The following is a 12,883-nucleotide window of genomic DNA, read 5'->3' on the forward strand; positions in this document are numbered from 1 at the left end:
GATACGCAGAGCTGCGTCCCCAGTGTCGAGTTTACTACCATTAGCTGGATGCCATGTGTGTGCTTTTTTTAAACCTGGCTCGGGTTGAAATCCCTTTTACCTACTTTCCCTGTGTCAAAGGCACCTTGCTGCACTGGTGGATTATAGCTGTAACTGACACTGCAGATGTTTGGAAGTGTGGTCATTGTTTACATTCAGGGTCCAGTACACGCAGAAAGACAGAAATCAATAGCCACAGCTCCCTTCTCTGTGGAAAATACATCATTAAAGTGCTGGGAATTGGAAATACGAGCAGTGTGGTCTTATTGTCTGCACTGCGGCAGATACGCAGCTGAAAGCAGATCTCTTCAAATGCAAATCGTCTGGATATTGACCGAAGTTAGAGATAGCACGCAGCCTAGTTTTGCAATGCAATGTTGGCCAGCTATTACCAGTCAAACTACTCTTCCAGGCAACGTCTATTTGATCAGTGCTTTGAGTTTTGCACGGTTTACAGAATATACAGATGAAAGGCAGAGGAGAGAAATCTATTTTGAATGCTCCCTGCTTTTGTTCTGTTACTTTCGAAGTCATATGAAGCCTTTTTTAAGAACATTTGTGCGTCGGTTTCTTTGCTGATGACCTGACACTGCTATAATAATCATAATAAACTCAGGCATGTCAGTGTTGTGAAAACCTCTCTTATCTACTCAAGGTGTGTCCTCATCGACTTCCTTCAAAAGTGGCTTGTGCAATTTATTACCCGACCTAGACCACTGGGAGCGATAAGGGAAAAGAACAGTGCCTGCCTTCAGTTAAGCTAAACAACCCAAACCATTTCAGTAATGTGTGAGTGATACTACAAACTATTTACAACTGGATTTAAGTGCCAAGCAGGTAGAGGTGTAGGGATGTGACCTGGGGCTACTTTAATAGTGTAAGCTGCTTCATTGTCTTAAGTGTCTCTTCGCCAAACTGGTTTATCACAATGCTTTCAGGAAGGAAAAAAACACACCTGCCCTTTATCTAAAGCTGCAGACAGTCAGTGAGACATCCTTTAATTTGTCTCTGGGTGTGTCACCTGCAGGTGCGTTTGACAGCTGCCATTGTGCCAGGCTGTGTCAACAAAAGAATAAAAATCCTTTGTGAGGTGTGTCTGGTGACATTAAAGCCACGGGTGCCTTCAGGTAACCTTGAGGCTTTTCAGTGGGTTGAACAGAGAGTAATCATTTGCCCATGTCAGCATTTGTTAGACATGTGAAGAGGATATGCAAATGCTTTAAAACCATTCCAAGAAACAGGGAGAACTGGTCTATTTATACACGAGTAAACAGCAACTAGTTAAGGGCTTAATCTCAAGTCATCTTAAGGGAACCACACAACTCAAGCCGCCTTTCTATTCAGAGAGGACTTGGATGAAGCAATTAAAAAAAACTCTACACAAGGAAAAAGCCCAGCATATAGGAGAAAGCTGACGCTGAGATGTGCACATCAGAGCTCAGACTAAGCCGAAACCCCCAGAATACTCCGTCTTTGACGTCATCACATTACAGCCGGCATTTACAGGGTTAACTGCAACACATCCATACCACAGGAAACCCAGTCCCAGAAAGAGGGGGTGTGAGGGAGAGAGAAGAAGGAGTGTGCGCCACAGAAACACAGCAGAGAGGAGCAGGGTCGACGGACGACAACAGCCGGCAACAAGCTATTTGCACAGAGAAATACTTTGATCTGCTCTCTGAAAGAACCGAGGCTTCTCTTGAAGGGAGCCTCATGGCGATGAGTTCTCTTACCTTGCTTCTTTCGTACTCTCCACTGCCAGGCAAGGATCAAGGTAACAACGTGGCCCACAACCACCAGGGCTGGGAACACTGCTCCAGGGGGGCTTACCGGCATCGGGCCTGGTATAAAGTGGAGAGTCCCAGGCTCTGAAGACAGACGGGAGGGCTGAGGAAGGGGAGGGTGAGGGGGTTGGGGGGGGGGTTGAAAGGTGAGGGGGAGTGGAGCTAGGGGTGTGGTGCCATCCTGGACTTTAAAAGAAGCCGAGCAGCCAAGTTGTCCGTGACTTTTTACAAGCAAGAAGAACGGCAGAGCACCCCTCCCTCTACTCTCTCCGCTGTGACTCAGTCCTCTGGCAGAAGTGGTAGAAGTGGCCGATATCCCTCCCTCCCTCCCCCTTTTTTCCCTATAGTTTACTATAAAAATTCCTCTTTTTCATTTCCCACAGACTCTTAGGTTGTACTCATTTCAAAATGTGTTTTATTTATCCCAGCATGAGCCACTTTGCAGCTTTTTGAGTCCTTAAAAAAAGTTTGGTCCTCCTTGACGGCTCAAGTGACTCTGCTGGGTTTGCTAGAGGAACTGGCTCGCTGCTTTCCTCGCTCGCTGCAGGCTATCTGCAGGAGTTAATAATATATGAGGCTGTTTTGTGTAACACAAACACACACGCACACATGCACACAACCCACTCTCTCCAGTCAGTCTTGATAAGGAGAACTTAGTACGAGGGAAATACACCTTGAGCCAGTGTCAAAGTTTCCAATTCATTCGCCCTACAGTATATGATTTTCTGTTACCCACCAGAGTTATTTTCCACCATGGTTTATGAGTCACAGATCATCCAAGGTCCCTCCCTTACAAATGTTTATACTGAAGCCATAGCTCCCCATTCTAGTTTTCCACTGCACAGTATAACCAGCTCACTATCAATTCATCCTCATTATGCAACTTCTCTGTTTCCCTAGATGATAATTGCTTCCTTATGCTTGGACAGCATGGCTTATAAGCTTTCCAGAAACCCATTTTACTGCATACTGTTTTACCACGAAGCCTTTTAGAATCTCTCTTAGAATTAACCCTTAAATCTGAATGGGCTTTTCATTCTCCCTTTGGACAGGTTATTAAAGAACTGAAAAGCCTTGAGGGGAAATGCCAACACCACTTTTTTTATGATTTTGACATTTTCAAACCTGTTATTCATCTATAATTACAAGCTTTGTGTTGCTGTGTGATTATCAGTACATTCCTCTGTACGCTTTTCACCTGGTTCTCCCTGCAGCAATTTATTTTCTGTGCATGGAGCTATGCAAGGACTAGAAGCCCTTGACACTTGAAGGATTTTTTCTAATAACTGTAATGGCAATAATATACCAACACAATACCAGCATCACTGTTGAGACATCAAAACCATCTTGCTGCGGGCAAAATGGCATCCCTGCCAGAGTGTCTGTTGTTGGAACATCAGTTGGTGTGCGCCGTAGAAACAGTGTCACGCGGAAACCTAACACTAGGACCGGTGACACGATCACACATCGGAGGCAATGCCACACGCCAACCGTGCCTCGTAAAACAGGCCAAAATAGATGATAGAAGTTAGACCTCAAGCTGTCTTTTGCATGAGCAAAGGGTCCTTGAATGTGTGAAGGAGAATTCAGAATAGTCTTCTGATGTACAAGCCTTGAGGGGTTTTCTGGCAACATCTAATTCTAAGGTGCAAAGAAAAGGAAAACAGTATAAAGGGGTGAAAACTGCAGCAAAACTTGCAGTATGTGAAACAATTCTACTGTAAGACCAACGTGTTTATGCTTCGCTTTAATTGGGGATGTACTGGTCTTTGATAAACTGTTAAGGTACATAATGACAGAAGAATGTCTAAATTGAAAGTTGTCTCAAAAGTATAGTAGTGGGGAACAGAGTCTTAGTTCCCTTACAACAGATAAAAGAGTTCGAGTGAGACCTCATATGATCCCAGTTATAACACACCAACCAAATCCCAAAGCCTTTGAAACTGGCAGCTCAAATTGGCAATTACTCACCGTGAAGACTGAGAAAAGGGAATAAAATGGGGGGAGAAGTACGGATGTCTGGAATAAATTCATTCCACCACTCCTTCTTGGGAGGAGTCAGCCCCCTCCCACTCTATTCACATGTGTTTGGTCAATGATTCCCATATTGTGATGCATACTCCGCATACCCACACGGAGGCAATAAAACACAACTTCACAGCCAAAAAACAGTCCGTTAGGTAAAAAAAAGTTCAGAATTCTGTAAAATGCCTCAATCGCTAATGACAAACATGTCCCAAAGGTGAGTACGTAAGCAAAGAGAAGAATGTCAGACAGGTTTTTAATTTGCAATTTACAACAAAAAAGATACTGATGCTAGGAGCGGCACTGTCCTGATGGGACATGCATGATGCAAGGAATTAAATTCCACTTCATTTATTCCAGTTGTAGCATCCTTAAATGCCATAAGACAGTCTAAAATGAAAAGTGGATGTGAAAGGCAAGCCTACCGTTTGGTGGTCCCGGACAGAAACAGCAGCATAAGTCCATCTTTGCTGAGCGTCTTCGCAACTTTTAGAGAAAAAACTCAACTGCCAGGGAGTCAGATCTGACCTCACGACATTGTGTTCTGAAGAGAACCAGGGGGGCGTGCTAAAAAAGCCCAAAAAAAACAGAGAAGCGGAGGCTCGGCTGGGAAGTGAAAACTAGACAGCGCTGCGAGATTGCCTTAATTTGTGAGGCTTCCTCTGTGGAAACAGCATATCATGCTTGGTGGTTTCTGACGAGCACCACTGGATTGAATCCATGTGCCGGGCTGCTGAAACTCCCTGGGACACATTTTCTTACAGGATTTAGACAAAGAGCGGAAAACAGGATTTATTGCCAGCAAGCTACCATAACAAAGGCTTCTCTGTGGAAGCCATGGAAAAGTTAGACAGTTAAAATATGCCCCCCCCCATACACAGGATAAGGATAATACTGTATGACTACTGAATTGATTTAAAGTTAAAAGAGTGGGAGCAGGAACAAGAATTAGAAAACAATGATAACGGAGGATATTTTTAGCTAATAGAATAGCTAAACTAAGCACACATCTATAGAGTAGTATCTTGGTACACAAGTATTGCTTCTTTTTGGCCATAATTCATGATTTAAGTGTTCTACTGTATACCCTGTAGTTCCTGTATCTTTCATGTAAAACTAAAAATAAGCAGTGCTGAAAAAACCGACTTATTTGATTTGAACAATTTAATTATTTTAAAGTAATTTAGCAAAATTGCCAAACACTTCCTGATTCCAGTTTCTCAAATATGATAATGATTTTAATTTTACTGCAGGTCAATTATCTTTTTCTTTTTGTTGGAGTGTTGGTCAGGAAGACTGTCCTCTCTGGGTTTCATGATTTTTTTAGATTGTATGGTTAAATGATTTATCCCTAAAGAAATCAATAAAGAAAAATGATAATCCCCAGAAAGTATACAGTGGGCTTCTATTTAAGGCAACATGTGTATCCTAAAGGCATGTTATCACTGCAGCTGTGCATCACTTCTGAGCCTAACCAGGCCTGGTACTTCACTGCTTGTATTCAACCATAACAGTGTTATGCAGTGGAGAGAGACGTGGAGCAGCCAGTCAGGGCCCTCCTTCTGCCCACACCCTCTGATTTAACACCATGGAACATGATCCCAGACACTGCCAGGCAGTGTCGTGGTGTGGAGCTCAAGGTCTCCTGTGTAAAGTTATAAACTCAAATCTGTACTTTTATTCTTTACATAACAATTGCTGCACTGGGATCAAAAATAACCAGACAAAGCGTGCAGTTCTGGCTTTAAAAAAAAGAGAAATCTTAGGAATCCTTAAAACTGCGTGTTCACTGTTTAGCACAAACACAAAGCCCTATCCTGGACTGTCATCTAATACACTGCATGAGAGACACACCCAAACCTGCCTCATCCCTTTTGGTCCTGACTCAGACTCACCATAAAGCATTTCTGTGCTGACACCTTTTGGTAAGAAGACAGAACTGTTCAACAATGAAGACTTCCTACCTTGGCCGTGTTGAATCAAAGCCTCCATGAAGTCTCGTGTGTAATTCATTTCCATTGTTTCTCACGTGGTTTCTATATCCTATAATAAGTGCATCACATAGAACTATGACACAGCAGGTTAGAGGCTCTGTGTGCTGCTTTGGCTAGTCCTTTCAAGTACAGTATGGTCTTTTTAAATGTTGGAGTTTACATTCATTGCAGGCTGGGCTAAAATATTGAAGGGCAGATGAAAGGTGGCAACTGCCACATGTTGCCATCTGGACTGCTTCGCCCTTATGCGGAGGCACAGGCAGGAAAAGCTGAGTGTGGTTTAATTGGACTCACATTTCCCCAGTCCCTCTGCTTAGTCATATATCAGCGCTGACAATGGAAAGTTCAGAGGAAGGCTGCACATTAACGTAAAGCCTGGGACTTACATTGGAGGCTTATTCAAAAGTATTAATCCACGTCAAGTGGATGATTGGCTTTAGAAACATTAATGAAGGAACTCTGGGAAATTACTGATGTTCTGAAAAGAAAACGAGTGCACAGTCTCTGCAAGTGCATACAGTAGCAGGACCGCAGATCACTTTTCCTCCAGCAGATGGCAGAGTAAAGTCCATACCGACTAAATGTACATACAGTTAACCTTATGAAAAATAGAATTTCAGTAGGTTTAAAATAACAGCAAATGTGTTAAAAACAAATGTAATTCTGCAAAATCCATGTAAAAATTATAAAATGCTTGAAAGGTAATCCCTCATATCTACAAATTAACCAGCTAGTGTTATTAAAGTTAATCAAGTGGTTTCCAATGAACTAAACTAAACTGTCTCCATGTGTCTGTATCTATTGATAGGCCTTGATGTACATTTCCTTGAGGGAGCTGTACATTCATGTCTCAGTATAAACTATAAATAAACAAGAGTGATTACCTGTCTGTCCTTGTATGGAACAAGCATGTATCAGCATCACCAGCCTGACGACCTGCTAACTCTGCAGCGTCTTCTAAATAAGCACCGACTTATCAGCCTTCTTTTGGATTTTGCATCTTCCCATCTAACAGCAATCACATTTAAATATTTACATTGTACATAAAATAGAGCAGACGTGAAATATCCCTGCACACCGACTGCAGGGTCATTAGCCACAACACTTTGATTAAGTGACTTCCTTGTGACTGGTATAAAGAAAACGTTCCAATTTCAGTAACACCAGCCTAAATTAGTCAATCAAATGGACTTGAAGAAAGCAAATGGATACTTTTTTTGAACATTGAACAAATATCTACATAAAATCAATTTTAATGTTCAAGTTACTTGAGATAAACATTTTGAAATATGACCTACACTTCATAACTGGGCACGCAAACAAGCCTCAAACCTTTATGCATCCAGGAAATGACACATAATTGTCAGTCTGGCTGTTATTTGACTGTATGGACAATGACAAGCGCATCACTTGTATTGTAAGATGATCAAATTATCCCTCCAAGACACAAGCAGTGCCCATAGCAACGCCCGGACATCCACTGCAGACAAGAAGAAAGAGAAGGAAACAGATAAAGAGGGGAAGTAAGAACAACTAAGACAAGCTCAAACCCTCCAGGAAGTCAGGCCAGAACCCTCTGAACATCCTGCTCCTCCTCAGGGTCCTCTGTGGCATGGGACCCAACTGGACACTCTGAAGGGACTACAGGGATGGGAGGAGCTCTATGAAGCTAAATCTCACTCATGAGATAGCTTTTATGGTCTTTTTCACAGCTTTCTTGGTGTCCTATATATCAGTATGTGCAATGCCTTGGTTTTAACATTCTGCTGTAATGGAACATTTCCCAGTTTGGGATCCATATATCTTATCTTATAATCAACCACATTTTCTGTAGCTGTTGATGAATCATGTTTGGGATCAAACTGTCTTAGCTTTTGTAGCTGAGCCAAAGAACTTGACTTTCAACTGTTTCATAGTCTTGACATCACTTGTTAAACTACCGACAGTTCCTTCAGTCAACCCATTAGTGTCCTCAAAAACACCTTCATCTTTAGCGGCCTGCATGTTTCCTTTTTCAGTGCGCTTCACCCACAAAGAAATTGTTTGCCAGTCAACTACTGCATCTTTCACCTCAGGTATTACCTCTCCAGGTGCCTTCAAGGCTTTATTTGAGTTTTCTCCTCTCCTCACAACTAAGAGCAATTATTCTGGGGTTCCTTAATTGTAGCCTACTGCAACTCCACTCATTCAGACTGTTAAAGAGCAGCAGGTGAGGGAACAACAGCCTTCATATCCAACTTCTGCAGGACTTCATCTCTTTGGAGAATATTGGTATAATTAAAGAAGAGGGGTTAGGATAGCTTGCCCTTCTTCATTTCTGGTAGCTTTGTCCTTAGTGGGGAGACAGGAAGCTCTACAAATATTCCGGTAACCTTCTTCGCCCGACGTTCTTCTCCTCTGCAGATATGCATGTTTCGATTTAGAAAGGTCTCATCATCAAGCTGGATAACTGATGCACCCAACAGGTATGAGCCTCTGAAGTTTATTGGAGGCCTCTCAGATTGTTCACTGTTTTTAATTTTCTTGTAGTGATAAATGTGACTTTCCATTGCTGCTTATGGGACTTTCTAACAGGATTGGGTTTTAGCAGAGCAAAGAACACACGGCGACGAACAATTTGAAGTGGTGAGGGCATGATATCTGGAGGTAGGTCCAGGTATCTTGTAGGTATGCAATCGCTTTGGCCCTTAGACTTGAGAGTGCCCATGGCGCAGGTCAGCTTCAGGTTGGTAACCCCTGTGACTTCAGAGTGCATGGACTGTGGACGCTTGTCCTTTTTGGCCACAGTGACACCATGTTGAAAGAGAAGCTTGTGCATTGTCTTAAGATCGGATAAGGGCTTTAACATTCCACCTACGGTTTGGACTTTTGTTTTTAACCTTTTGGAGGAGTTTCTGTTTGAAATATTTCAGCATGCAGTAACATTTCACAAACAACCCAAAAATAGTTTCCTCTGCGTCACAGTGATAAAGGTTCCTTCTACCAAGTTGTCATCATGAGTTGTCATGGAGAAACAGGGAGGCCCACAACCCCCCAGTTAAAAGACAAACTGTGTGGCAATGATGAGAGGGAAGAAAGGAGGAGATTTCAAGTGAGGGGGTGTACACAGGATGAAAACAGAAACCAAAGGATGAAAGAAAGCCGAGTAGAGAAGGTCTGTGCACTGCGTGGCTAATGGGCTACAAACCCACATCCGTCTAACATATCTCACTTATATGAATAATACAAAGCAATCATTGTGCAACAATTGTTTTTAGATATTATTATAAAATGACATTAGTCAGAAACATTATTTTCTATTAACAAGAAATTAAACCACCCTCAAAAAGCATGAGAATCTATATGTGAGGCTTTGCTCTCTTACTTTTTTATTTTTTCTATCACGGCATATTGAAGCATGCCTTTTCTTGTGATTCATAACACATAACTTTAAATCGCAGTACACACTGATAAGATTGGTGTACAACTGATTCTCTGTTTGTAAATCCAGGTCAATTGCATTGAGATAAAGGGAGCGACCGACCAAAAGGTTTATCTGATAGGAGGCAGAGACGACACGCAACCCACTATCAGCAGTGCTGAGGGGAAACCATCTAAACAAAACACAGCTGCAGCAAAAGAGCAAAAGGTTGGTAGATTGACCGTGTGTTCTTGATCACAAAGGTTCAAAATATGGCAATGGTAAAACACAGCTTGTTAGATTAGAATCGGAGGATGAAACCCTCTTTATTGTCACATACATGCACACAGCAGAGCACACACAGTGAAATTGGTCTTCTGCATTTAACCCAACCTAGTACTAGGAGCAGTGGGCAGCTATTATGCAGCGCCCGGGGAGCAATGGGGAGGGGGGATTGGAGGTGTCCGGTGCCTTGCTCAAGGGCACCACAGCAGGGCCTAGGAGGTGAACTGGGACCTCTCCAAGTAGCAGTCCACTTTCCATATCTTTTAAAGTCTGTTCGGGGACTTGAACCGGCGACCCTACGATTCCCAGTCCAAGCCCCTACTTACTGAGCCACTGCTGGACACAGTTTGTGTTAGAGATTTTGTATTTATTTTTGGAAACTAGTTCTCAGTCACAGAGATTCAGTGATCTTTGACCTACCTACATTCCCTCAGCAGTCATATCCAAACCCCAAACTAGCCAATTCTGCAAACTTAAATGGAAAAGCCATCGAGTCATTTCTTTCCTTTAGGAGAAGACAGTTGTGCTTGTGTTTAATTCAGTGTTACTCAACCTCCTTTGGGATGATGGCCATTGGAAATTGCCACTGGGGCTAAAAATACAAGGAGGAGGTTTGGAAAATGTTTGCAGGGGACGGGGATTTTTCCCTCTTGCCTTTAAATAAGCTGTTCGCTCCTCTGACAGATGCTCAAATGTCATTCTGAAGAACATCTCAGAATAAAGCCCAGGCTATAGGGCTCTCTGTATTTCACATTAAGAGTCCCAGGCTGTGCATAACACCTAATAAAGGAAAAGTGATGTATTTCTGCAAGTTTGAGAGAACATCTGTTAGCACTGTAAAGATTTCGAGCCGTTTTAATAATTTGTCCCTTGCAACAATTTAATAATCCTCCTAATGAAAAGCACCTTTGTTTGTCACTTTGTTTGTCACGGAAAATGAATGCAAAACAGATTCCTTGCTCTCTACTGAACAATATTTCACAACAAGCACCTGGGAGGAACAGAGTGCAGGAGAGGCTTTGAGCTCAGCAAGGATCAGGTCTGGCTTTAACAGTATTGGTCAATCATTCTTACATTTCAATAGGGGCTCTGTGTGTGGGCCACTGAAAGAAATGTACAAATACCATAGTATTTATTTGAAGCTTCTTTAAATCCCACTGTGAGCTCTGCAGATAGAGATAACCACACCCTTATGGGACATGGCAACGTTACCACAATCACTGCAAATCATTTTTGCTCCAGACGAGGCTCCACGGCAGATCATACTCGGCAATGATGTGCTGCCAGTTCCATGGTATTTTAATAGCAATGAATGATATACTGAAGCAATAAGTGAAGATATCTGGAAGAAGGAATCACAAATCACAAACATGACAGACTCTGCTAGGATCGTTAAAAATGTGGTAAACGTCAGGGCACATTAGGGTAGAGGAAAACAGATCCCTCACAGTGCAACATTCCAGGGGTTTGAGATCCCTTTAAAAACGTGCAGCCTGTGTTGTGATGGTTATGATGCCGAGACTGTATCTCCATGTGCTCTTCATCACCTGTCCTTTGGCTTTAAAACAAACAAAACTGCGGCAACAACAAACTTTGCTTGGTTACTACCAGCAAATCTCAGACAAATGAAACCGTCTGTACCTGCGTCAAACTTCTTCCAGCTTCTGCTCTAAGATAAAGCCTTTCTTAAAACTCAAAGACAACAAAGAAAGGCTATAGCACGATAAAAAAAATGTGTATTTTATATATACATTTTAAGAATTTATTAACTAACCAAACGGGAATTAATATGCTGTGTTAGGAATGGCCGATTTGAGAATTTAATACATTGCAAAAGTATTTTGATGGAGGTAGTCAATCTTGAGTGATCTTAAAAAACAAGACAATTATGGCATTGTCATATACCGGGACCGTGCTATAAAACTACATTTACAATAGACGACTTCTATACATTTTCTATATGCTCTTTCGAAAGCCCTTTACTTCTGGAAACTTCCTAAAATAAAGACTGGATGGGAACAATCTCCAAAACATACTTGTCATTGTGATCAGCTGCCCCGTGGGAATTTGTGAACAAACCCAGCATGCGTAACCTTTGCCTGGATATAGATAAAGAAGTTGGTTTATTGCAGCTCTCTTTACGCCACGATCAAAGCTCTTTGACATGGTGGGAGTGGCAGGCGACAGGAGAAGGAAGAAACTCAAGGTTCTGCTTTAAAAACAAACCCATTCAACTCTTTTTGGAAGATGAAGTGCATTCCAGTACAGACTTTATAGCGAGTAATTCAAGCTAAATGGTTGTCTTCAAAGTCGTTAAATGCATTGCTGCACTTTGACATTTGGAAACGGAGCAGTGGGAAAAGTGGTGGTAGGAGTATTGTGCAAACAAAGTACAACTTCATCTGGTTAAAACAAACTATTCTGCATCATGCTCCCAATAAGCTGATCGATCAACACCAAGGGCCGTTCTGCTTTGTAAACTGTCTACAGTGAAACAAAAGCCATCTGTCTCATATGTTCTCTCTGTTCTGGGGTTGGGTCTGACATGTGTCTGCCTCATGTTCACTGGATTAAAAACCCTTTATTTCTCCCCGGGCAAAGTGATCAGCTGCTGATGCTCCTTGTAAAACTGTTCCTGATGTTTAGAGACTCAAAACCACTTTGAACACTGAGGCTGAACACCAGAACCCATTATTGGAGGCTTATGTTTGGGCGTTTAAGGTCTTGCTCTCTCTCCTCACAACACACAAAAAAGCCTTGTTAGACAGAAGCAGTAATGTCCCTAGAAAACCACAGGACAGCAGTAGTCAGATATGCACAGTGCCTTTATCCCATCTAGGACAGTCACTAACCAGCCTCGTCTGTAAGGGAGCGAGATGCTGGATCTGAGAGGAGTTGCAAAAGAAGTAGCTGAAACTCAAACAATTCTGCAGGACAACAGGTCATATCAGGGGGTGGGGGTGCAAGGTGTTTGCTATTGGACTTCAAAACATAAGAGAGTGAGAGCAGTGTGGAGTGGTCACTTGTTATGGTGACAAGAGATGAAAGAGGGTGTGTTAAGAGTGTTACACTCACCAGGATGAGATCTCTTATGAGAAGATAGTTTGTGATATTACGTAATCATGGGAAATAACTGATATATAAATGAACAAAACGGGTTGTTTAAAATGCTTGAAAGAGAAATTTTCCTTTTGATAAGGGTCACTGAAAAAGTAGCGCCTTTATTTGTCAGTCAGGGTGACCATGAGGAGGACATGAAAAGACATTATAGCTTATACACTACCAATATGCCTATGAAAATATATATGTAAAGATAGGCTATAACTTACATTAGGAGTTAGAGGAAATGTAACATA

General features: G+C 42.1%; 1 protein-coding gene across 8 annotated transcripts in view; it reads right to left on the reverse strand.

Moving 5' to 3' along the window:
* Nucleotides 1-12,883, reverse strand: part of pleca (plectin a) — a 98,288-nt gene that overhangs the window by 47,677 nt on the left and 37,728 nt on the right. For 2 of the 8 annotated variants that reach the window (XM_063899875.1, XM_063899874.1), the window contains exon 1: nt 4,274-4,328. The exons of 4 other annotated variants lie outside the window; for them this stretch is intronic. In XM_063899875.1, coding sequence (XP_063755945.1) covers nt 4,274-4,313 — 40 coding nt within the window. In that variant the 5' untranslated portion in view covers nt 4,314-4,328. Of the gene's footprint in view, nt 1-1,772; nt 2,010-4,273; nt 4,329-12,883 lie in introns of those variants that run through there. 2 more of the 8 variants (XM_063899871.1, XM_063899868.1) reach the window with 1 other exon arrangement.

The sequence above is a fragment of the Eleginops maclovinus genome, chromosome 13 (assembly GCF_036324505.1).
Source record: "Eleginops maclovinus isolate JMC-PN-2008 ecotype Puerto Natales chromosome 13, JC_Emac_rtc_rv5, whole genome shotgun sequence".
NCBI lineage: Eukaryota > Metazoa > Chordata > Actinopteri > Perciformes > Eleginopidae > Eleginops > Eleginops maclovinus.